The following is a 25887-nucleotide window of genomic DNA, read 5'->3' on the forward strand; positions in this document are numbered from 1 at the left end:
ATATTCCAAGGTATTGAGTTAGGGAGCTGTGATAAATGTATGAGGCAGGGTAAGATTTGTTCTGCTTAACTAAACAATGAAGTTGCTCTGAACAACTTTACTTGATCTCATCCTCTTCATTGAATACTCCTCCCATAACCCAGATTCAGACTAATTTTAAATTCCTGGGTTGACAAGGAAAGTGCTTCTGCTCTCTCTTCTGCTTTCACGCCTAGCTGTCAGTCTGTAAGGATGAATTCACTCTGTCAGGCTTTTCCTACCGGCTTTGGTACCTTCCCTTTTCATTCTGCCAAACCACGCACAGTTCTAACAAAACTTTCAGAGCAAGAGCATCGAAAGGCAGAGCTTTCTTAATGCAGTGTCCATGACCGCTTTGCATCCATTCAGTCAGGACGGCTTCGGTCCTGGCAGCTGCACTAACTTCCTGCTGCTGAGTAATGGCATTTGATTGCTCTGTGTTTTTGTTTTGAGAACCAGTGAAAAAGAGATACTTGGGTGAATTTTTAGAATTTATGTTAAAGGCACTATATCCAAATAGACATAAAGAGCAATTTGCCCAGAATATTATTGCTTTGCGGGTACTGCTGCCCCAGCAAATATGCTCCCTGCAAAGACGTTCCCAACACAGCAAATATAGGAGACATTAATATTGTCATTCTGTGGCTAAAGACAGTGCCATCTCCCCTGTCTGGTGAGTCTCCGCAGTTTTCATTAGCAAGCTGTGATCCTTCCCAGATGTCCTTTTTGCTAGTCAAAAGTGTGGTAACTGAGTGAAGACACAAAACAAGCCATCACGCATCAGAAACAAGTTTTATAGAATGGTGTTACTTGTTTTTCTTATGAGGTGAAGTTGATCTGGTGAGTGTGTAACAGCTAAATCATAGGAACTGATTTTTGCAATTTCTCTTCTTACAAACACCTTAGAAATTAAAGGGTCTTTCTGTCTTCAGAGGGCCTGCCCATGTGACTGTTGTGTGTAGGAATGGAGTCAGAATGAGCAAATGATAACATAAAACACAGAAATATTGGAAGAAGGTTACATTTCCTAGGGAAGAGCAGCTAATACAGAGAATGAGAATTTTCTTAATGGTTCCCTCCATTACAAATCAGTCGTCTGGTTGGTTGCGAAATATGGCATCATGCAAAAGAAGTCCCAGGGAAAAAAAATAGGGTGTCTTTTGCTGCTTTCTGCTGCTGTTGAGGTTTCTTTTGAGATATAAATGGAGCTGCATTACCCATTCTGTTAAAAGGGTTCTTGCTGAGATGAAAACTGGGGAAATTTAAGGAGGAGAAATTTAAAAATGCAAAAATAAATCTCAGTTTAGAGTTTAGGAAAAGGTCAGAGAACGAGAAAGACAGTGGAAATATTCCCAGTGCATATAGTTTGAAGTGTGCTGCAAGTATGTTGCAACCGTGATTTGTGATGAAAGCCCCAGAAGACTTTTCAGTAAAATGTTGCACAACTTCAACATTGTTCAAATCCTTCCCATGCTGGTGTTGCTGAGAAATACCCTTTACTAACTTTGGCTAGATAGGGAACGAGGAGGAGGCCATAGGGATTTCATAAGAAGATAGATCCCTCAACATGAATTGGTAAATCCTGTGTGAAGTGCTCTCTGAAGTGGGATTTGGGAAAAGCTAATGGAAGGCTAAGTTTCTATCTGCAAAGAGGTTTTTTTTCTTTCCTCCCGCAGATACTAAAGCATGAGCACTGTGGTCCAACCACTATTTTTACTCAGTTTTTCATTTTCTCGCAACAGTCATGAGTGCCTGCTGCAGTATCTTTTTTTGCTTGAAGTCCGTCCTACCTTATTTTGGTCCATATTTGTAACTGACATATCTAATACCTCTGTGGAGCAGGACAGGTAATTAATGGAGAATGTGCAGCTACGTCATTTCAAGGAAAAGAGATGGGCAACTAAGACATTTTACTTGAACTTTCCAGTGTCAGCTGGGGGATTGAAAGGAATGCTGTCAACTTTAAAAAAAAAGATTTAATTCTGGCAATATTGTTAGATCAAGTAACAGTTGAAAAACTAAAAAAGATTTTTTTTTTAAGACTAAAACTTTGTTTATTAGAATTGCATATTTAGCACTTCTTTGTGAATGGTCATTTTTTGCCATTTCTTCTGTGAGTTCAGTCAGTTTCCCTTATTGAAAAAGTTCCTTGTAAATCCAGAAAAATGAATTGCTGAAATAAAGGAAACTTTACACAAGAAGAGATGCCAATATTTTTAAGGCAAATTTAAAAGATAGAGTACAATAACCTAAGTAGCAGTTTAGCAGTTATGCATAACAGTTGCAAGCAGCATATTTTCAATTTACCTGTAGTTAGGCCAATGGGTCGTAAAGAAGATCGGAAAACGCTGAATGTAAAAAGGTTCGGAAGGTAAAAATGAACTTTCCATGGGTGTAGTTTAGAAAGACAACTTAGTCACAGATTAGTCAATACAAATTTTTGTTGCTTTTCATAGAATACTTTTTATTGTCACTAGATGTGTTTACTCACTGTTAGGATAATTTGTATGAATAATATCCACTTACCTTATATAGATTAAGGTAATTTTATGTTGGCAGTAAGGTAATAAAAGAAGGATTCTGTGTGGAGGCAGGAATCTTCTGCCATTGCATCTGTGTTCCTGTGATCTCAGAGAGTGTCCGCAGGGTGCTCATTAGTCAATGCTCCTAGACTTACTTCAAAGCTTTTTCTCAATAACTTCAGGTAAGTTGGATAAGTTTTTCCTCCCTAACAGATTAATTACCTGTGAGTTTTCTTTGAAAGACTATTTTTGTTTTAGATTGGAATATTTCTGTTCTCACACAATTTTTTTCTTTCATTATCCACATGATCATAAATGTCATGCCTGCATTATTATTGTAACATGTAAACCTTCCGTGCTGTATTTGTAATGCATTATTCTTTATTTATTCACTGCTGCATATTTAAAATTTTAATTAAAATTCTTTTGTCTGTTATTATAATAAGGTTGCAACCTTATTATTTTTGAATAAGTTATTCAAACTCTTGATTCCCAACTCACAGTGTGGAAGGTGGGGTGAAAACACTTAACTACTGCAAAGAACTTTTTAAAGTGAAAAATGTAAATATTTATACTTTCCAACCGTAGTTGTTTAAAAATAAGCTTAATCTTTCAGGCTTTAAGTGATTCTCCAAGATGTTTGCAAAAGCAACAAAGAATTTTGTGAGAGAAACTGACAGCGGAGGTGACTTGATCCCTGTCTCCCACTTGAATGCCTCCGACAAGCTACAGCTGCTGAGCTTAGTTACAAAGAGGAAGAAATTTTGGTGCTGACAGAAGCCCAAGTACCATTTCTTGACAGTCACACTGAGTGATGTGCTTACTGAAGACAAACCTATAAAACCAGGTAAAGTCATACTCAGAGCACAGTACTGTTGCAGATAAAAGGAATGCAGAGCCTAATCTTTTTTGCTGTTGTTTTCAATCATGTTACTTGAGGGCTCCTTTCAGAGGGCTGCTCTGAAGTATTCTCCATCCTTAGAAATGGGATGACTGGATATTTTCTGCACTTGACTGTTCATTTTGCTAAAAACAATACTAATAAATGTTCATTAAAAAAAAAAAAGTGTTTTGTCTAGAGAGACTAGTGCAATTGAGGACTGGAGGTTGTTGAGCCCTGCAGTGCTACTGTTTAATAACAGTGCTCTCTGCTGTCTCAGGACCCCCCGGGACATCTCTTGGGGATTCCGGCATGCGATAGCAGCATGAAACTGTACTGTGCTCCAGGTGAAAATGCACTGGACAAACAGTGCTTTGTTAGTGACAGCAGCCCAGGAGGTGCTTGTACAGGCCAAGTGAGTTTACCACTGCTCCATTTCTTCTTGTAGAGACTGGTAAAAATAGCTGACCCATGTGCTTCTTTCTTCATCCAGCTGCACCAGTCCTAACCAAGTCATAGGAGTAATGATCTGGAGGAATCCTGTATTTCTCGGCATGTCATAATTCCATACAGGAAAATAGATCAGTCCTCAGGTGTAGATTTTAATTGTAGCTAGCTTGGAAGAGCAGCTGATTCTGAGTCTGTTCTTTGATATATAGGTATGTGAGATTCAGAATTTGTTTTAAACCAATTAGATGCTTCCATTGGTTTTCAGTGAGCTTTGGGACAGGCTTATAATGAGATACCTTGAGATAATGGAAAAATATAAAGCCAACAATGCAAGCAGTTCTGCTTTGTAGTTTTTCCTTGTAGCCAAAATAAATTTCTCTTATGCTTTGTAAGTCTTCCGTAGCATTTGAGCTTAGCATTTTAGTCATCATATGTTTTCCTAACATGGCAACATAACAAAGATCAGCAGAGCAAAGATGATGAAAATATGAAGGAAGCAAAGATAAGATTGCAGAGCAATGGAAGTCTTTGTTTACCTGCTCAGTACTGTTCCTTGCTTTCATTAACTGTTCAAATTTTCTATAAGTTTCTGTTTTTTCAACTACTTCTGATGCTGTTTCTTTGTTGTCTTCATATTTTGAAATTACTTTTATCGTTTTCCTAGTAATTGTGAAGTCTGACTTTGTGAAATACATGGGGAGATTTGAAGATTTTGTTCAAGGAAGTATTGATACTTTATTTGGAAAGATCAGCCTGGGAGCCGGAGGGAAGGTGTGGAAAGCCAGTCCTCCTTTGGAAACCTGAGGAAGCAGGAGATTGATTTGCAGCAGCTTATGAAAGACGTCAAGGGAAGGTATGTTTTTAATGTTGGTGTTGCAAAGGCCAAGAAAGATTGCTGAACTTAGATTAGGTAAAAGACTTGTGCTAGGTGTGATCACTGAGCAATTCATTTCTTTAGTGTTGTCACAGTTGAAGAATTACTTCTCTTGTAAACTCATTTTCGAGCACATGAAATCTTCTGTAAATCATACATGCTAAAATGAAAATTTCCAACTTCTTGAAAGCTTGGCAGTCAGATCTTTCCCTTGCATTTTAAAAAAATCTCACTGCTGTTTCATCTTACGTATTTGCATGAATTACCATGTGGAACAAGGGTCAAATCCTTCTTCCTTTGGAGGACTGTATTAAAGTAACAATCTGGAAGAAAATGGATTGGCTTCTCTCTGTTAATGGAGCAAATGCTATGGAAACTGAATTCAGAACCACCAATATTCTTGTAAGCAAGCTTTATAATTACTTTTTTTTGTGTGTGTGAGAGGCTATGCTAGACAATGGAATTATATGAAGTTGAGAGGAAAGAATGGAAAAGATGAGCACCATGTTGATTACACATTCAAGCAGTTGAACAAAAGCTGTCTTATAGAACTATTGATCACTATTATACAGAGTAATAACTGAGAAAAACAAGTATTCCAAGCTGTAACCTTAATTTTACAAGATATCCAAGACTTTCTGTTCTAATCTGAAATGTGATTGACTTAATCTTGCGGTAAGACAGACACAGACAGAAGCCTACTTGGCAACCAGCTGACAGTCAAGGGTCTACTCTGTATCACAGTTCCTCACTCATATGGGAATTGAGGGTGGTTAATATGTGACAGCATTGTATCCTAGGTCTGTAGGAGGTGGTGTAATACATTTTAATGGCCATTGCTAATGATCTGATGATAAAGATGATGATAGCTTTTAGTTACCCATGCAAAAGTTGTCTGAAGCAGTGTGCATTTTCTTGAGTTAAAGGGACATTCTAGAAATAATCAGTGTTCCATTTGCACAGGAATAATTGCCCATTGTGCTGTTTGTCATGAGCATTCACAAGTCATCAAACTTGTTTTAAAAAAGGCACCTTGCTATCTTTGTACTAGATGTCATATGAAAAACAGACAATACTGGGATTAATGTGTGTACCAGGCCTGTAAAATTAGCATGCATCTAGTGTAAGACAATATCAGTCAAGATTTATAATTTGGTTTCTAACAGTGGATAGAATGCTATAGAAAAAGTGTGTATAGAAAATGTAGGTCAGTAGGTTTGCACAGATCTGAATATAAAATGTAAATATGAGTTGTGTTTGTAATAATAGTGTATTATTGTTAAAATACATATTTTTGGTATAAGGATCTGAAAGAGATCTCTGAATCATCCACATGCCAGACTCAGAAACACTATGAGCTGCTGACTCTGTATGAAGAAGATAAGCAGACGCGTAAGGCCTGCTGGGTTGCTTAGTAGGTGTGGCAATGAAGTAGTCCAGTTTAATGTGTGTGTGCCCCTGTATACAAGGAGCTAGTTCTTTGTTTATAGAAAAGATACTCACAGCTTATTAAAGCTTATGATGCAAAGTGTATAACTGATAACCAGTCAGTTTGGCTTTTTGTTTATTTATTTATTTATTAATTCAGCATAAGGTTGAAGCTCACTGGAAATAGTGGCAATTCCTTACAAATGAAATTCCAGTTAGTCATTCATAAATATTCCATGATTTTTGATGGATCTTGTTCCTAATTTCAAGCTTTCATCTTGTTCATGGAGCGCTGGTGGGGACAATAGGAAACATTCAGGAATGGTGGTGCCTAGAAATGAGTGATTTTGGATACAAAGCAGTATGGTACCAAGAGGATGTTTAGCAGTCAGCTTTTTTGAGAAGAGAAACAGCTCTTTTCATCTTTTTTCATCTAATGAAACACATTGCTTGTGCTTGTCAGATCAATTGTTGTTTCATTTATAGTTTCTGGGTATAACCTAATTAAGTTGTACTTAAATGTCATTCTTGGTTTTGGCTGTTTAGGTCAAAGTTACTGATAAATAGCAGAAGAATCTGAAAAAAGTGAAAGCTGATGTGGTTTCTAATCAAGTCATGTGAATCTTTAAAGTTCAAAAAGTTGCAAGTGCTGGATGTCATCAAATCAGTCTCCTGTCACTTCTTATGTGAATCTTACAATGGAGAATTCTGCTAAGCTTTTAACCAGATTCCAGATGCAGCATTGACTCTCCTTTTCAGAAAAGAGATGACAGCTGAAGGATGCGGGTTGAGATCCCTCCTGACTTGCCAAAGTGATGACATTTTAAATACAGAACACACTTATTAATATAATCTATATTACAAAAACATAGTTAAAAGATACTTTTAGGTATATGAACTTTGCATATTTTATGATACATTATTTTTGCTTTTTGTATTCTGTTGTGCTTGCTAATTCACAGGGTACTGTAACATACTGATTTTAGGGCACAGTCCTACACTTTAAACTTGGAGAGATTGTTCTGGGTTTAAGAGTATGTTCTCCCCTCCAGTAAAAATGTTTATAGGTTATAATCTCTTTAGTTCTCCTGGATTAACGGTTGACTTGTTTGTTTTTATAATTTCACTGAATTGGGTTAGGGGATTAAAGTAGACACTCCAAGAGGACAGAAACAACAGAAAGAAGGCAGCAGATAGCAGCTGTTCAGTCCACATCAGCTGCAAACAGGTTTGTTTGCCTATCGAATTTCCATCATTTCATATGAATGATTCTCCAGTCCATGATTAGCATATTAGAAAAATAGGCTATTATTAGTAGTAAGCTCTGATATGATTGAAAGATATTTTTACACTATTGTATATTCTTGCATATTGCACTTTAAGATGCATTTTCAAAGATTCACTCAATTATCTGAGACAAAACTGGGACAATATTAGGACAAAAACAGTGGAGATTTAGCCCATTAACCTAACTGTGTGCTCTCCCTGTTCTTACTGGCTTGACCTGTCAGGGCACGTTTGAAGTCTCATTCAAACACAAACTTTTTGTTATTTATCTGTAAAACTCCGTGAGCATTTGTGAGTAGTATGAGATAACCGTTCACCAGTTTTCCCTCAAAGGTGTTACATGAGTTATATGAACTCACAGAATGTTATGACACAGGAGTGAGTAAAATCGGTTGTGTGTGTCTGTGATTTAAAAATAAGGAGGATGCTGAATAGATAATAGAGGAAATATCTGTCATTTGTACTCTGGAAAGCCTTTGGTATTCTTGAGGAAGGTGTTCTATGAAATAATCACCTTACAGGGGATTCTGCAGGGAAAACTGTGAAATGCTGTCACTCATGTGGGTAATTTAGGCTGATTAAAATGCATGCAGCCAGAAAAGTGTGCTGACCTTAGTGTGAGCAGGAAGAGTACTCAGAGTTGCAACCATTCTTTTTGGTAGTCGCAGTAAATTGGTAAGCACCTTGCTGTGAGGATTTGCAGGATGGATTACTGAGAAGTCTAGACAAGATTTGATGGAAAAATGGTCCTAGTCCGCCTTCCTTGCGGATAGCCCAGTCAGGGATTCTATACATGAAGGAAAGACCCACGCCTCAGCTGTTGGTTTTAGACATGTGATCTGCGAGAGCCTGCTGTATTGCCAGATGCTGTCTGTTTTCTGCCTTCTATGTCTGCCTTCTATTGGTTTCTGTATTTTTCTTCCTTCCTTCCTGCTTCTGAGCTGCAGCAAGTTGCCTTTGTGCCTATTTATTCTCCACTCCTTTCCTCATGCAAGAAGAAAAAAGTTAAATCATAATGAAGGAAACCTTCTTTGCATTATATGGAAGTCTGTAGTCTGATTAAATGTGAGCAGAGTAAGATCAAAACTCGCAAGAAATTCTTTTCCGTTTGTATTTGGCCCATAATGCTCCCAGCATAGTAAATCATTGACCTCAGGAAGGTTATTTAAAAAGAGCAAACAACTGAACAAAGCTCTCTAATCTTTATCTTTTAAATGATCTTTATTTATACCATTTCATAATCTGTGTGTTGATAATGGGATTTAGGAATACAACCTCTCATTGTATTTTATAGTGTCTCCTTTTGAACGTGTCAGCTCAGCTTCTCAAAGGTGGGGAAGAATGCAGCAACATCCGATAGGCCACACAAGAGTGGAGGGCACCCATACAGCAAATTGTGAAAGCGATGGGAAGCACGATGGTTGCAGAGCAGAAATAAGAGCTCTGAAATGTTACCTGTAGAACAAAAAAAGCACTTCCAGGTGTCTGCATTCTTAGCCATTTAACTCGACCATCTTGCTGTTCTTGATACTCAGATTGTTATTCTAGCAAATGAGTTCGGCCCTTGCGATAGTACACTCAGAGATTCAGCGGCCATTGCCCCTCAATATTTTAATTCAGATTGTTGAACTTCAACCCTTTTGCATTTTGCCCTTGATGACTATTTTCAAAAATAATTTAGATAAGCTGGGTATTTATTTACCTCATGTTGTCTTTTGTTTGAGTCAGCATCCCGTGCTTTCCTATGAGAAGAGCAGAGGGTTTTGCCTGCTGCAGGCTGTGTCCCAGCGATGCCAGCAACATGCCTGCACACAACACCAGGGTCTAAGGGGTTTTGTCATAGGCAGTTGAGTGCCAGAACTCTAGGGGAGAGCATTTAATTGTGTTGTCCTAAAAGAAAAAGTATTTTTAACTATTGGTAAGGATATGTAATTTTAAACTTTCTATCCTGTGGTCATTAAAGTTAGTGGGAACAGAAGAGCATTTCTGCCTGGCTTTAGAGCTAAACACATCCCACCAAAGTCGCTCCAACCTTTGGTCTGATGCACTGGCCATATCCCTGCCACACCGTGCAGCGGACCCCGTGTTACTGCTGAGGCAGAGTGCCGCAGCTGCGGGAGTGCTGCCTCGGCACCAGGGTGAATAGCTCCGTGCCCCCGCAGCATTAGTGCTGCCACGGTGCTGCGGCGGCTCGTGCAGTGCTGCCTTCCTCCCTGCACCTCATTGCAAGCGTAGCCATGTCACCGGCGGCACTCGCTTTGCCACGCTGCTGTTAGGTGCTTAGCTCAACCTCAAAGCCAGGAGCATGAGGGGTTCTGAGCCAGGCTCCTCTCCCGTGGGGTACTGTAGAAGTAGATGGAAGAAAAAGCCTCTGAATTATTTTGGTTGTTCATTTTTGTAGGATTAAATCAGATTTTTAAATGCCTCTTGAGTTAATGCTAGTTAAGATACAACAAATCTCTATTTACTCTGTGGTTTTGTACCTTCTGTTGGTCTTGTGTCTTTTACTCTTAACTTTTGAGGATATCCTGTTGAGTTTGTCATCCTCTAAAGCAGGCAAAAAGTACATGATATGAAAGCAAATGACAAATTGTTTTTGTGCATCTTCATTGTATTTCTTCCCATGTGGATTCTTTGGTTGTGTGTTAAAATTGCAAGTTCCCTGGGCCTTAATTATTTTTTCAGGATTCTTAGCACACCTCTTGAGAATTATAAATAATTAGTGTGAATTATGTAATAGGCATGAACCATTAAAAGATACTGAGCTAATTAATAGCTCCAGTTTGGCAGGAACTTCTAAGAACAGCAGTGTTTGTGATCATTTGACAATTCTTCAATTTTTGCTTACTCCAAAGATTCCAAGCATAAAGCATGGCTTTGCACCAAAAGAAAAAAAAGTTATATTAATAATCTCAGGAATGTTTGGGATGCTTTACTAGTGGCTTTTGCATAGCTTCAGAGGTATTTTTGCTCTCTTGTTTAAACAATCAGCCTTAAGTTTTTCAGACAGTTCATTTCAAATGATTGAACTTTCATATAAGCACATAACTCTCCAAAGATCAAAAATTGCCTCAGGATATTTTTAATTTAATAAAGAATCAAGCTGACTTCTGAGTTATACAGACTATATAAATCCAAAACCCTAGAATCTAATAAACCTAAAACTTTTTAATTAAAAAGCTGGAGATATCTTGATTTAAATAAATTGGAATCAGAACATGGCTTTCTATCATATTTTGGGGGAACTGCCATGTAGCCCCATGAATAGCCATTTACAGTAAAATGGAGAAGAAAAGACTGAATAACTTCAGTCAGGGATAGCAATCTTTTAATCTTCCAGCTGTCTTGCTAGAGTTGTCTGTTAATAGAAAATACGACATCTCATCTGAGCACCTCCAATGGGTATTTTGCAAAAGTACAGTATAATTGACACATTTTAATCAATAGAATGCAGTTAGCAAGTTGCTTTAACTCTACCAGAAAGATTGTTACTGACCCCAGAAGATACGGTAGCGAATTTTGTCATCTTTTCTTAGAAGATAATCCTCTCTTGCAGTTCCTGGGACCTAATTTTCTTACTCCTGCTCATTCTAAGCACCTAATTATAGGAAGAGCTCCAGTAGCATTTAAACATGTATTGAAGTACATTGTGCGGTGGGGATGATTTGTTAAATTGGATGCACAGAGAAAAAAATTGAGGTCCTTTCCCTCCCACTCCCCCCCAGCCCCCACACACTGTTATTTTTTTCTTTGACTGGGACAGTCCTGGTCATTAGTTTTGAATTGTGAGATGATTATATATCTGAGTGACACAGGAGTTTATAGCATGTGATTTTTAGTAGTCTTCTCCAATCTTAAGATTCATGAAATCTTTTCCAGCCTTTTGAAGTACTTGGTTATGTTGTTAATGGTTCCACTCAGCCAGTTTATGGTTTAAATGAATGCTATAACAGCTCAGTAGCGAGCTATAAGGACTGGAAATAAGACTCTGGTATCTTTGTGTGCTGTTTCTCCCTTAAGAAAAATTCTGGTGGCTCAGAATTCGGAGCAAGAACTTGGGAATTTGGGAGCAGTGTGTCCACGCACAGTGCTCATGCACCTTCAGAGGCCAAACCAGCCTTCCTCAAGCTGTCATAGTCCAGGGTGAGCCTGAACATCAAGACTTGGAAGCAAAGGAGCCCATGTCACCCCCCTCTTAAGAAGCACCGGACGGCACACCTACCTACTGCAAGCAGGAGGACACTTCCTGTACAAAGGCAGGAATGAGAGGACTAAATGGGGACAAGGAGGAGATCAGTGAGACTGACATTGGCTGAGCAAGGCTGGAAAGTGCGAACCAGGAGCTGTGATAAGGAGGGGAGACTAAGACTGGGAGACATGGGCAGCTAGCTGGTGTCCTCTGAGGGTGGAAAACAGGAAAATCAGATGAAATGGGACTGGGGAGCTGACTGGCTGTGGGACAAAGCTGAGATGAATGGGGAAAGGGAAGAAATGAGACTTGATCTGATCAGATAAGAGACAGAAAACTGAGAACTGCAGAGACACTGTAAGGAAAAGAGAGGCATGGTTACAAAGGGAGAAACTAAGCAGCCTGGCAAGGCTGTAATTGCTGTATTTCCTAACGTTTGATAACTTGATTTTGCCATCTAAATCATTCCCTCTAAACAGAGCTTTGTTTTTTGTGGATAATATTATATAGTACATGCTTATTATGTATTACACTATTATATGTACTTATATTATGTGCACATGCATGCCTAATGTACGCAGTAGGGTGCAGGAAGGTCACAATACAGACCATTACTGCATGTCTTATTTTTACTCCCTAGTAACTTCTTTGGTTAAAATAATTCTTCTGAGTAAAGACTGCAGTATGTAATTCGTTGATTTACTGAGACTGCATTAATGTTAGGCTCTGAAAAGAATGATTAGCTGGCATCCTTGCCATAGCCCTGGTAATGTCAGTGAGAGTTCACAGTGGCAGAGGATTCACTCCAGTGTCTGCAGGCTTGGCTGATTGATTGTTTTCATATTACACTGGTGGCTTTAAGTTGTCTCTAGTTCTCTGTTGTTTTGTCACTTAAATGAAAATAGCCAAACAGCTGACATTTTTGCTCAAAGTAAAGAATCAAGAATTCAATATGTATGTTGGGATTTACTGGGTAATACAGGTATTTGTAGTCTTGCTGCTACCAAATAACAATAGAGGACATGGTAATTTTGAGGAGGTTGCTCATACAGAAACCATTGTTATTTTACAATAAAAGCTATTCAAAGATTGTTGTTCAAACAATTAAGAAAATGGTTTTTCACAGTTCTTGTATTTATGTTGTTACTGGTGTCTTTTCTTATTTCAGAACAATAAATCTGAATAACAGTTTACTACAACAAGTAATAGAAAGAAAACATGAAGTGCTCTGCATCTTGAGAGAAAAGATAGTAACAACTCAAAAGTGTATGATATCTGAACATATACAGACAGAAGACAAAATCGGTGGCGTCCTGGGATGCAGTACAAAAGTAATAAAGGTAAAAGTTACTAAACACCTGCAGGGAATAGTATATTTTTCTAGTTAAACCTGCAGATTATTTGAGAAAAAAATATGATTTCTTCAAATAGATTTCAGAGTATTTTACATTTTTTCTTAACAAATTCTGTCAATTGCAAGAACTCATTACACTGCTTAGCTGTGAGACTTCAAAAAGGTAAAATGTTTTTCCTCTTACCTCACTGACTAAAGGTGCCAGCTTTTAGAGCGAGTCTACAATGTGGTTTCCATCAACACTCTCAAATTGTGATTCAGTTTCTATGTAGATTCCTGCCAAGAGCAGAACATCAAACAAACAGATGTAACAATTCAGTGAAAGTTAAAGAGCGAAAAGCATTGCTGAAACAAATTCATTTGAAAAGCCTTGTAATCATTCATCAAAAATGTTTGCAGTTTCTCCTGAGTTTTAATATATATTGAGAAGCTATTTGTTTGTGGTCAGGGAAGCAGGGATTAATTGCACTTTGAGGACATCTGAAAAAATTGCATATGAATTGAGAAAAAGTTACCAAAGTCCAACATATGCTTATTTGTTTTAAGTTTTTAAAGTTGTAGATGAATCACTTCTGTGTACAGGGAGTCTCCATTGGCTGAAATCTGGGAAAGGCAGTTCCATGGCCCTCCGTGCCAATGCCACTTTCTGGGTACCAGTCTCTCCAGTTGGGCACAAGAGGAGTCAGGATAGAAGAGGGTAGGTCAGGACACTGAACTGGGTGCCAAATTCCCCCTGACACAGTGTTTCTGATTCTGTAGCAAAAGTGAAAATTGCACCTGGAGCTCATCTTTATACTGGAACAGGGTAGCTGAGAGTCTGAGAGCTGCTTGTGGCACTTTGGTACCTCTGCCTTGCTGCTTATGTTGTTTTTTCACAGATGTCAAATATCACATGTGCTTTGGTCAAACGTTGTGGAGAACGAAGCATGTTCTTTCTCTGGTTTTTTTTTGCTCTTTCTCTTAATTTTGTGCGTAAGCTATACAATAACTGAATCACATAAATGGTGAATAAATCTGTCCTCTAGGTTTCAGTGAGTGAAAATGGAAGTATAATGAAAGATTCTAGCATGATCCTTGAGATTCCTCCAGCCAGCGCTATTGCCTATGGTGTAATTGAATTGTATATAAAGAACAGTGGCCAATTTGGTAAGTAGAAAGCTCAATTTGTGTGGTCTGTAGCTCAAATGTGGAAAAGAACTCTCTCTTGAGAAATGTTTTTATTTCCCCATGTACCAACATGACAAAGTTGTGTGATGTCCATTGCCTTGATTGTTATTTGCACTGCAGCAAAAGCAGCAGTGTGAAATGCTGCTTATCTGATTTAATAATGCTTTTTCACAAATTTACATAAATCATAGACTCACAGAATAACTTAGGTTGAAAAGGACACTGGAAGTCATCTAATCTAAGCCCCAGTTCAGAGCAGGGCCAACTTTTGAAGTTAGATCAAACTTCAAGAGTTAGATCCGGTTGCTCATGGCCTTGTCCCATCAAGTTTTGAGTATTCCCAGAGACAGAGATTCCAGAACCTCTTTGGGCAATCTTTTTTCATGTTTGACCACCATCACTGTGCACCTTTTTTTTTTCTTAATATTTAATCAAAATTTCCTTGTAGCTTGTCTGTTGCCTCTTGTTCTATCATCATACACCTTTGAGAAGAGTCTATCTCTGTCTTCTCTACATACTTTCGTTAGGTAACTGTAGAGAGCATTAAGATCCCCCCTTAGCTATCTCTTCTCCAGTCTGAACAAACCTGTCTCTCAGCTACTTCTCGTACCTGAAGTTCTCCAGCCTGTGACCATCTTGGTGGCCATTCACTGGGCTTGTACCAGCATGTCAATGTCTTTCTTGCATTCAGGAGTCCAAAATTGGTCACTGCAGTCCAGATGTGGATTCACAAATGCTGAATAGCAGGGAAGAATCACTTCCATCGACCTCCTTGCTCTGCTCTTGCCAATATAGCAAAGAATGCAGGGAGCTTTAATAGCTGCAAGAGCACACTGCTGATCGTGTCCAGCTTGTCCCTCAGGATCCTCAGGTCTTTTTCTGCAAATTTGTTCCTAGGCAGCTGGCTCACAGCCTGTGCTGTTATCCCTACCAGTATCTAAGGTGCAGGCAGTGAACTGGGTCTGAAAGTGCAGTCAGGCAGGAATGTTTAGATATAATCAATCAATCAGTCCTGTCAAGAAAAAAATGTTGGTAAAGTGTAGGCCTGGAGTTGAAACTTTCCTGTCTATTTGACATTTTCACATATAGATTGTTCTCAAAGTGGTTGCAGAAATGTCCCCATCCTATTTTCTTGGCTTTGGGAGGAGAAAAGATGGTAACTCTGCTTTGCAACATCATCTAGGTTTTTCTTTCTTGCCCGTGCTCAATCAAAGTCCCAGACCTAAAGCAGGTTTCAGGGGATGTTATGCAAGAAGGAGGGAAATCAGATTGACTGTGTAGGGCTGGAAGTTGAAAAGGACTAATGTGGAGAGAAACAAGAGATATATTGAAGAAATAGTTGAAGTGCAGGTGATATTTGAATCTAGGATGCACTTCATTTGGATAAGAAATGCAGGTGATACTGTCGATCCTTCTCCTTCAACAGACTTCTGAGATTAAGGTAGTCCGTAGGTCAGGAATATAAGTAAACATCATATAACTTGTAAATAAATTTAAAAAAATTGGGAATTGCCCAGACGTAAGGTGAACACAGAGATAAACCAGAGGGCATTGGCTTCGCAGTCATAATAGAGCTGTAATTCAGAGTAATCAGGTGCAATTAAGGTTATCAGACTACACAGGTATGTAACACACAGCCTACTTATGTGATTTCCAGATAGAACTTCCTATGACCTGCTAGCTGATAATTAATACCTGGGTGTTGTTAATGATATGTGTTCCTCTTCACTTTTGCCACTTTTGCCCTATCCTGTTTTCATATTTAATTTTCTAATCTTTTAAGCTTCAAAAAAACCTGTCTTGTTTCATCTTTATTTGTTGGAACTCATAAACAACATACATCTTCCCTCTTTTTTTTCTTTTTTTATTAATACTGTCATTCTTCTCTTACCTCAGTGTCAATGACAAGTCAAAGTGGAGCAACTAACACCACAGTTAGGGATTTGCCACCAAGAATAAGTATGGCGAAGCTTGCCTTCAACTTCTTCCTGTCTGAACAGTGGTCAGTGTCTGTTTATGGCAATAAAAATAGCCTCTGAAGTTAAATTCAGAGACTAATTTAGTCCTTTGTCATGACTCTGCAAGTGGCCAACAGCAGGTGTAACATAATGAATTTCCTTCACATATAACTATGGAATAAGATGCATGTAAGTTTTGTTTGTTCCTTTTTCTTTGCCACTGACAGTCAGTGCTTGAGTTATTCTGTAAGGAATAATGGTATATAAACCTTCCTAAAAATATCCCAGCTAATGTGACTGGACATTCTTGGCCATTAAAAAAAAAAAAGTCTAATCTGTTATTAATTCCTTTACCACAATGTTTTCCTGTAATTATTCTCTGTGTCTTTGATTCCTTCAGGCTAATTTTCCATTGCATATAAAAGCTGCTCCTGTTAAAGGCTTTGTAGTTTTGTCTCTTCTAGTTTCACTGCAAGTTCCCTTGTTCTTGCTTTACAAAACAAGATAAATAGTAGCACCTGACTGACTTGCATTGTTCTGTTATTCTTATATACGTTTGACTATCTCATCTTAAGTGTCTCTAATTTAAACAGTCCTGATTGTTTCGGCTCCACTCACAGGAATCTCTTTGCTTCTGATGGTTTTTGTTGATCATCTCTGGATTTCTTCTATTTCTGTTAATAAATTTGAATAATTGACAAGATTTAACTGCACTGGTGGAGGCCTGTCATTGATGTATGTAAGGGAATTCAATAGTAAAAATACCACAGTATCGTGTATATTCTTTCATTTATTTCTTCTTTTCCTTCTCTTTCTTTTAAAGAGCCTGACAGAATTCATGAGGTATAAAATTTATTAAGAATTCTAATAATACAAAGCTTCAAGGTCCTGTATTTTCCTCTGAATTGAGTCCTATTACAGGATTTAACAGCAGTGTGTATATCTATTGAATATGTACACCTGATGCTGTGTGCTTGTTTACCTTATTAGCATCATTCTGCCTCAGAAGGCAAATAGTTTATTAGCACCATCTTCCTCCTTCAGGGTTCATGTGAAAGCCTGTTAGTGTCAATGAAAGCAATGGGAGCACGTTGGCCTGATGGTGCCTGGCTGCCATCCTGAGTCTTGTTGCTTTAGGAGGTTCTTTAATTTGTGTTAATCACTTTCTGTTCCACTGAAACTTGCTTCTCTTCGTGAAGGGTTATGTGGGCAACAGGAGTAAAAAGGTTTCTGTCTGTCTTTTTCTGTGGCAGGGATTTCTTTTTCTGCTCTCCCTTTGAAAATGCTCTTTGCTGATGGAGTGCTCTCTGTGCTTTCTCATCTGCTTTGATTGTCCTTAATTTGGTGAGACAGACTGTTACAACTACAGGAAGGTTATATTTAGGTTTTGTGCCTGGTACATGTGAGCACTGTGCTTGATTAGTTATATTTTTCCTTTGCTGTCAGGTGTTACTTTAAAATTGACTTTCACTTGCTAGCCTGCCTGTGGTGTTCTCCTTAGTTTCAAATCTTGTGTTTTAGCCATTAAAAGAAGATCAAAATAATAGGGCTTTGGTCACTTGCTGCATCTTTGAGACACAATCCCGGAGGCATGAGCACAGAACTTGACATTGCAAATTTCTCAGCATAACCCTTACAAAGACTCCCTGGGTACCTTTACATGCATCATTTAGCTTCATGAGGTGGGGGGAAGGCTGTGCAGTGATGGGAAGTTGGCAGTCCGGTTTGGGTAAGGTAAGGTAGATCAGTGCTTGTTTTTTTGGCCCAGGGTCTAGGCAGAAAGGATAACTCGGCCAGGGATGCATTGTTTTTGCCGTGAATTTCTCTTAGAGAGGCACTATATTGAAGGGTGATTCTGGTAGTGGACATGGCTGGGTGAAGTCCTTAAGAGATTTACTCTGAGAAGCCTGTTTTCCACTTATCTGGAGGACTTAGGAATAGACCTGTGGCTTGACTCAAAGAGGGGTCCATCGATGGCATGGCCAGAAAAAGCTCTGTGGGGGACCCTTACGGAGGTTCTCATGCATCTCAAGAAGTGTTTTCATGTGTGTCTCTATCATGAGTGGATTCTCTAGCTGGCATTATAGTGCATCTCTTAATTGGTAGAAAATGCAGAGAATTCATATCTCCGTTTCTTGTGTATGGCATTCAGGTTTATAGTGTCTGTGAGAAGTTTGCATATTATTTGCAGACTCTGCTACTTTAATTCACAGAAGCAGGTGTCACATTTTGTATTTGGTAACTGCACCTCGCGACCTCTGTTTGTGCACTCGATGTTTGTCTTCCAAACATCAAGGCCCCAGTAATGCTCGATAATTCACAGAGACAGCAATTTTTGGCATTTTTTCCACCTGCAAGAGATGAGACACAGCGAAATCACATGCACAAACACCAGCTAATATAAAGTAGCATCTCATTCAGTATTTGCTTGTGTACCTTCATGATTTTTTTTATTGAATTTTAATTACAGAATTCTGTCTGCTGAATGAACAGCAAGGAGGTTTTGAAAGAGAAAGCACAGAAGGCTCAACTTCTCCCCATTCTGCACTATTCAGAGATGCTTCTCTTCTGTATCAACTAGATGCTGTTGATAATGAGACATACTCTGGGGCTAAAAACATCATTCCCAGTGATGCTTCCTTAAGTGTATTGAAACAAGGTATTACTAGAAATGCTTTATGTGATTACATTACAGTGAGTTAAGTAACATGATAGAGGGAAATATTCTGGTGTGATAATCCATAAGAAATTATGTTAGTTCATTTTAATAGCCCTTGTCAGGAACTCCTGGGGGAATGCTTAGAAACAAAAGAAAACATTTACTTCTGGAACATTTATATGCAGTGGACTGTCCCCTAGGAACATGCTGAATCCCTTTGTCATAAATATGATCTTCCAAAATTAGGTTTTTATATCAGTTCTGTTATATTCCAGCCACCTCTGTAAGATTAGTAATGATTTATGTTTTAATTCAGAAAGGCTCACTGAAGTATTGGTTCATAATTTGGAAATTGTTTTCAGTAAAGCTCCTCAGTGAAAGTTTGTTTTAAGTCTCAAAATTTACAAAGATATCTTCCCTCACCCCACAGTTACCCTCACCTTTTTCTGAGATCTTTGGTAGAAATCTTAGACTGAAGAAATTAAAATGTAATTTAAAGGGAAGTTTGTATATTGGTATAATGGACCAGGCACAGCTTGTTTATTGTAGGGGTGCAGAAGGGTCAGGATTGTGCCAAGTAAAACCATTAGCCCAGAGGTGTGAAAAAGTGAAAAGTGAATCAAGGCCTCAGCACCCTTTCATTTTTCATCAGTTCTTGGTACAATTCCTACAGCTGTTTCTAATGATGAACATTGCATTTGTTATCTCTAAATTTAACCATTTGTTCATGGCTTGTTCAATAGACTGATTATGACCAAACTAGTTATTTGTTGTGCTGAAGAAAGTTCTGCCCTTGTCTAACGTAGACTCATTTGAAAGGAATGAGTGCATCTCTGTGTGTGGATAAAAAAAAATACTTTTGAATGAAAGAATGCTATGCCACTGTTTTGGTTTGTGTTTTAGCTTGACATACCTTTGTGCCTTTCTTGCTGAAAAGACTCGCAGGTTTCCTTTAATTGATTAACCAGAACTATCTCTTAAAAGGACTAAAAAAATTGTTTCTACTAAAGTAATTTAAGGTAGGTTTCCTGCTCTGTTTCATTGCTCTTTTATTTGGATTGGCAGTCATACGATTGCATCAGATACGAAAAAATCTGCTCATGGCTGGGTTTTTTTGTTTTTTTCCAGTAAAGGAATTTTTAGATATAAAAGGCATCCTTAAAGAGAGCACATTTCTTGTCCAGAGTGACATGAAGGGAAACTTCTTTTAAACAAGGTTAAGAATGCTTGCATGCCCATATTTTTGGAATGTGGAAAAACACATTCTAACCTTCTAATTGGCATGGTTGACTTGAAAACTTATTTTCTTTGAGCTTATTGGTGATATGCTGGTCATAAAATATTTTGGCTTGGTAATTCATATTAACCCATGTTGAGAAGTAAGGTTGTGAGTAGAACTCTTCATTCTGCCTCAATAAACTTTCTCTGGAGATGAACTTTCAAGTGAGAAACAATATTAAAATTAAATACATAGTGGTTAAGTCAATTAACATTAAGATATTGACATCTAAAATGTTGAAAATGTTGAACACTCAGTGTTGATCCCTAGTAGCTGTATTTATTTTTTTCTCAGAATTTTTGTTGATGCTTCATTGACTCATTAGGGAAATATAATCAAATGTGTTCCAGCATTTCATTATGACTTGCACAGATGGAAATCGGGATGTCAAGATGTGGTGATAAATTAGCTATTAAAACTCACAGCAAAAATGTTAACTGTTTTTACCGGCATTTGTGTAGCAATATTTAGTTTAACTTTTTACTGCTTTCTTCGGAAAGATCTGTCACGGTTGAAGACTCAGTTCCAGCCTCTTGTGAAACTGCCAGAAGACAAGCAAAGAGCTTTATATAAAACCCAGTATGAACTCTTGCTCTGTGAAGAAATGGTAGCTGCCCTGGAAGATGTGGTAAGATGAAGGAACTTTTGCTTGCTTCCTAAAAGTAATTTCAGAATAGAGCTAGCATTCCTTCTTGCACAAACACTTCTCTTTTCAGGTTACTTTTACTTATTCTTTTCTTACAGTTAGATGATATCTGCACAGGAGACAAGCCAGACCTGAAGGAGCTAAAACCTGCACAGCAACAAGAACTAGATGACTTCCTGCAGCTCTTAGGGTGCAGGTTACCGAATGAGCTATTGTTGCAGAGATACCAGCTTCAAAATGAGGAACTCTTCTCAGCTGCTCACCTCCTCATCAGTGCGATCTCTGGTATGCCATGAATGAAGAGAAAAGCCATTTTTTTTCCTTCTAGAAGCCTTCTCTGTGTAAAGCAGTTATTGCTCTTTTTGAGCAGTTGGTGAGCTCAGTGAGTGTAATTTGTTCTGTTCCTTTTTATGGGGATGGTACATTGTGCTTGGCGTTCCTGGCTGTGAATTAAATTCAGTTCTCCATCACCGACAGATTTTGCTTGTAAAATACACATTCCCTCAAGATTGCTCAACCCTAGTTTCCATTGAAAGTAGGCATTTCAGTTTGGCAAGTTAATTTCTGTTCTTGTTGCATGCCAGAGTTCTTCCCACCTAAATACTGAGAATTACATATTAGGTGTTATCTTCTATGTAACAGCACATACTGTTGAGGTGCAAAGTATATTTAGCAAAAATGAATTTAATATAGAGACACTGCAATTAGAGGATTGTTTTCCTGCTACTGAAAAAGGTGATTAAATGTAAATGTCAAACAAATGCCATCCACACAATCTAGCTGGCACCACAATGTTAATTAAAAGCCACCTGCAAAATCCAAGGCATATTTCCTAGCTTTTTCTCCTCTGTCTCATATATAAAGAATTTCATGACATTAAGATAACAAAAGGAAGTCCAATGTGATATTAGTTAGATGTGGCACTGTGCAGCAAAATGGCCGTGTGCATGCATATACGAACAGTACCCAGGTAGGAGAGCTTAACTCATTTGCAAAGATACAAAAGAAATAGAAAACAGGGACCCACTGATGTAGTAACGCTTGTCACATGCTATTAACAGTGGGGCACAGCTAATTGAGTGTGTTGCATTACCACCTGGCTTTGGACATAATGTCTACTGCTAATGTCCAGGCGTAACTGAAGCTGGATCAAGAATCAAAAGCTGCTTTATGCCTGTTGTTTCTATTAGGAATTACAGCCTTTTAGCCATAGAGTTGAAGGGTACCAAAGGGATCATTTAGTCCATCTCCCTGCCCCAAGGGGTCAGCTATATGATTTCTCTCAGACTGTGTTTCTACTGAAGTCAGCATCTCATATCAGTGTTGAGAGCAAAGAATCTTGTTTTACTCAAGGCCCAAATCATTTGTCCAGCCTCAAGGAGGCTTGTCTCAAGGGTGGGGATAGTCAGTGTTGGGTTTTGCACCCATTGCCTGTCCCATTCTGTTCTACAAACTGGGAGGCAGACTGGGTTTGACAGGAAAGGGGTGGATCATCCTCTTCTGAATGTTCCCCAGAGCATTCGTGACAGCTGTCCTCAGCACTGAAGTGCTTTGGTTTCCAGAACACGTTTCATAATGGTGTTGTACCTGGGGGGCCCTCAAAAATGCCTCTTGTCTTTCACTGTTCAGCAGGAGAACCCCATAACAGAGCTTGCTGTTAAGAAGTACCCTTTCCAGCAGTCAGCCTGTTACAGTGTTCACTGGAAACAATCTTTCCCTATTATAATGTTCTCCTTCACAGAGCTGTCTGATTACACTCTTGTCCTGCTGCATGCCTGCTGTGATCTGCAGGTTGTCCCTGCATTGTGTTGTTTGGTGAGTAATCAAAATGCGACTGTGTAGCGTGTGAGCCTCAGTAGCAGTAATGACTGTGTGCTCTGGCTTATTGTGTTTCTTACCCAATAAAGAAGATATTAGAATCCAGTGCGAATTGCAGCTGTAGGCATTGCTTAAGCAAGGTCGGAGTCTGACAGTGGCAAACAATGAAGGTAATTTACTGCAGATGGATACCTGACTTCTAGAACATCTATGCGTTTAGAAGATTCCCTGAGCTGTGAGCAAAAGAAAATGGTAAAACTTAGCCTTGGATTTTAATTTACTAGAAGTCTCACTAGCCCATTATAAAATCTCTGTAACAGCAATCACCTGCCCTTGGGAAACAGAAGTTTCGCTTGGGTACCAGCAGTGTTTGGGCCTTGGCAAATTTTGAAGTTCCAAAACTTTGAGGCCATTCATTAAAACTGCTGAAGGAATGGGGCAGGATTGGCATTTGCTCTGAATTTTTTAAGCTCAGTGACAAAAATTATAGTAAGAACCTTTAAATATGTAGAGGCAAAGTGGATGCTACTGGTTGCTCAGAATAAGGGTGAGAGCTAAGTATCATCTGCAGTGAGCAAAGCTGGAGTGGGGGAGAGGAAAGAGTTGGAGAGAAGCTTCTCCACAGTGTGCACCATAGGGCAAGTACAAAGGGTGGGCAGAAGGGCTGTGACAGTGCTGAATATGTGAGAAAGGCAGCGCTCCCTCCTCTGCCGCCTTTCGGGCTGTCAGAGCAGTGGCCATCATGACAACAGGTAACGGGGTTGTATCTCAGTTGCTATGTCCCAGCATTAGGAACTGTTTTGTGCCCTTGCTCAAGTACTGTGGGGAAAGAGGCTGCAGCTAGAGCATGGCTTTCTTTTAAAACCAACCATATGGGTATTAAGGTTTTTTTACCAGACATATACTCAAACTTTCTGACTTCAGTCTATGGAGCAGCTCTCCCTCCATAGTCAGTAAGTCAAAAACACCTTTCTAGGCAATGAGTTATGACTCATCCACCTCTGCATTCATTATAGCAGGAATCTAAAGAGCCATTTGGGAGTCCCTTAAAACAGCTTCAATTTTTGGTGCTTGCATCTAGACACTTACTGTAGGCATTTAGGTTTCTCTTGTACTGTAATTCACTGCGTGGACCTGAGGGCATCCCGAGAGTCAACCCCAAGATCCAGAGAGTGGTACCAAGAGTGGAGGCAGTTATAATTTAATGGAGCATTTTGAAACATGGCTCTGGGGAGGTGAGCTTTGGTTCTGGATGAGTACATTGTATATGCCGAGGCCAAGTAAGGTGATTCTTGCCCCTTCACCACCATCTCCTAAGTATTCCAGTGGTTTTGTAAGAGAAAACCAGGCTATGTGATGCCAGAAGTAGCACTGCTTGGAAAACCTTTTTAACATCTCTGTCTATGTCTCTTGATCTTTCCCATAAATAAAGCCTAACATCACTTCCGCCGATGGCACCTTGGCACTGAGCAGTCCTTTGGTGGCTTCCCTCACTGACAAAGAAAGATTTGATGTCGTGCAAAGGCTGTTTGCCTCATCAAACATTAACCTGGAAATGACAGAGTCTTCTGTAAAAGCTGTAACTGCAAAAGAACCTAGATTCTTCCCACTTATTTATGTGGCATTGTATGGATTTTATGCTTTAGGTGGGAATGTAAAGGAGCTTTGATGAGTATTCAGTTTTTGGTCTAGCCTGTTCTTTCTGTAGCTCTGCAGTATAGCATTGATGTATGATGTGATGTATGTCTCTAGCTTTAGACACACTCAGTTGAGTACTTTTGGTGGTCCATCCAGGTGGTGTGGAGGTCAGCATGGACTAGGTATGCTTGAGGTGAGCACTCTGCATTGCCATCAGAAGATTTGCTACTGCTCTGCAATTTCACTAAGGTAGTATCAGCAGTGGAAAATACGTCAATAAGTAATGAAGGAATAAAAAAGAAGAAGAAAAGACAAGCCTGGAACAGAAATGGAACATAACCGTGCTAATAGTTGTTGTATCTGCAGAGCAGCAGAAGCCAGATTGCTTGCGTTAATATGCGTGGGAGAAAACTGCAAAGTACAAACTGCTTTTTGTAAACAAGCAAAGTGTGGAAATCCAGGGCTAAGTGTATGCTTTGCTCATTTAAGACCTGATGTGCAAAATGCCCTTACTCTGGGGGAAGTGGAATGGCGGGCTCTCAGAGAGGTACTTGATTAGGTTTTCATTTATTAAGTATAGTTTGGGTTTATGGATATGAACTCTGCATTGCAGAAAATAGTAAGTAAGTTCTTTTTCAAAACCTGAGACCACCTTAGGGATTATACCCCTGTACAGCATTAACTTTTACACAGCAAGTTTCAGCTGTTTAAATTGCATTCTGAACTTCCCCTTCGAGATATGATGATTCCTTTTGGTGTGTGCATATGAAATGTCCCTGTTGCATTCCACAAAAGCAATCATTTTACCTGCATGACATTTTCAGTGCAGCTGTTTTGCTTGTTTCTTTGACTAATAGCAAAGTGTTAGTAAAGCACTTTGTGCTTTGAACTATTTTGCCTTTTTTTAATCATAATTTTCTGTGATCATGTGAATGGGAAGAAAATGCAGTAAATATGGACTTGGGAAGATGTTTTTCTGGGTAAGTAAGTAGAATATCAGTGCTTTCAGGTAAGACTGTGAGATGGCTGACAGGCAAACAAGCAAGCACCTGTGTGGAGGGGTGGTCAGTAAGCAGGCCCTGCAGCTTAAGTAGGATGCAGGAAACCTGGGTTCAGTTTTTTGCTTCATTACCGCATGGTCTTGAGCAGATTGCCTAAGAGGTCTTAAAAAACTCATGCCGGGTAGGCTTTCCCTGAGAAAGGCAGACTTTGCAAAAAAGCACCGTGGTATTTTTCCATACTTTCAGAGAGCAGGATGCCCTTGCAGATCGAGGTGCTGGTGTTTCCATGGCTCTTGGAACCTTGCAATGTGGCATGTGGAAAGGCCCTTCAGGTGCATGGAAGTACATGTTATACCACTAGCAGGAGTCATGTGTGTTTGTAAATGGAAAAGCCTTCTTCTGCCAACCACTACTCATAAGTTGTCTCTGTAACTAATTTATCAAAATTTTGTATTAAATGTTATGTCAAAATAGTAGAATAATTTGTAGCCTCATGTATTTTATATTTCCATTGTTCCTTTGTTGATTCCAGTCATTCCTCTGGCCTTGAAAGATGGTGCAAACAGGCAGCAAGAGGACATGTGGGCATCCATGTAGTGCTGCTGTCCATGTGCTCTAGTTTTCTATGGAGTTTTGCTCTAAGCCTTATGCGCAGTATTTTGTTTAACTACTTTCAGGATGGTCACATTGTGTCATATAGGTATGGGGGTGAGGGTTTG

The 25887-nt window shown here is 39.0% G+C and overlaps 1 protein-coding gene across 1 annotated transcript; it reads left to right on the forward strand.

The window, feature by feature from the left end:
• The first annotated feature begins 857 nt into the window (after positions 1 to 857).
• On the forward strand, positions 858 to 25650 carry GSDME (gasdermin E). Its single transcript, XM_013941365.2, is given in 10 exon segments — positions 858 to 3387; positions 4535 to 4639; positions 4642 to 4723; positions 12817 to 12988; positions 14028 to 14148; positions 18598 to 18786; positions 20566 to 20693; positions 20810 to 20996; positions 22453 to 22526; positions 23962 to 25650. Coding segments are annotated over 10 exon segments (1506 nt in total). The 5' UTR covers positions 858 to 3176; the 3' UTR covers positions 24199 to 25650.
• The last annotated feature ends 237 nt before the right edge of the window (positions 25651 to 25887 follow it).

The sequence above is a fragment of the Apteryx mantelli genome, chromosome 2, assembly GCF_036417845.1.
Source record: "Apteryx mantelli isolate bAptMan1 chromosome 2, bAptMan1.hap1, whole genome shotgun sequence".
NCBI classification, from domain to species: Eukaryota; Metazoa; Chordata; class Aves; order Apterygiformes; family Apterygidae; genus Apteryx; species Apteryx mantelli.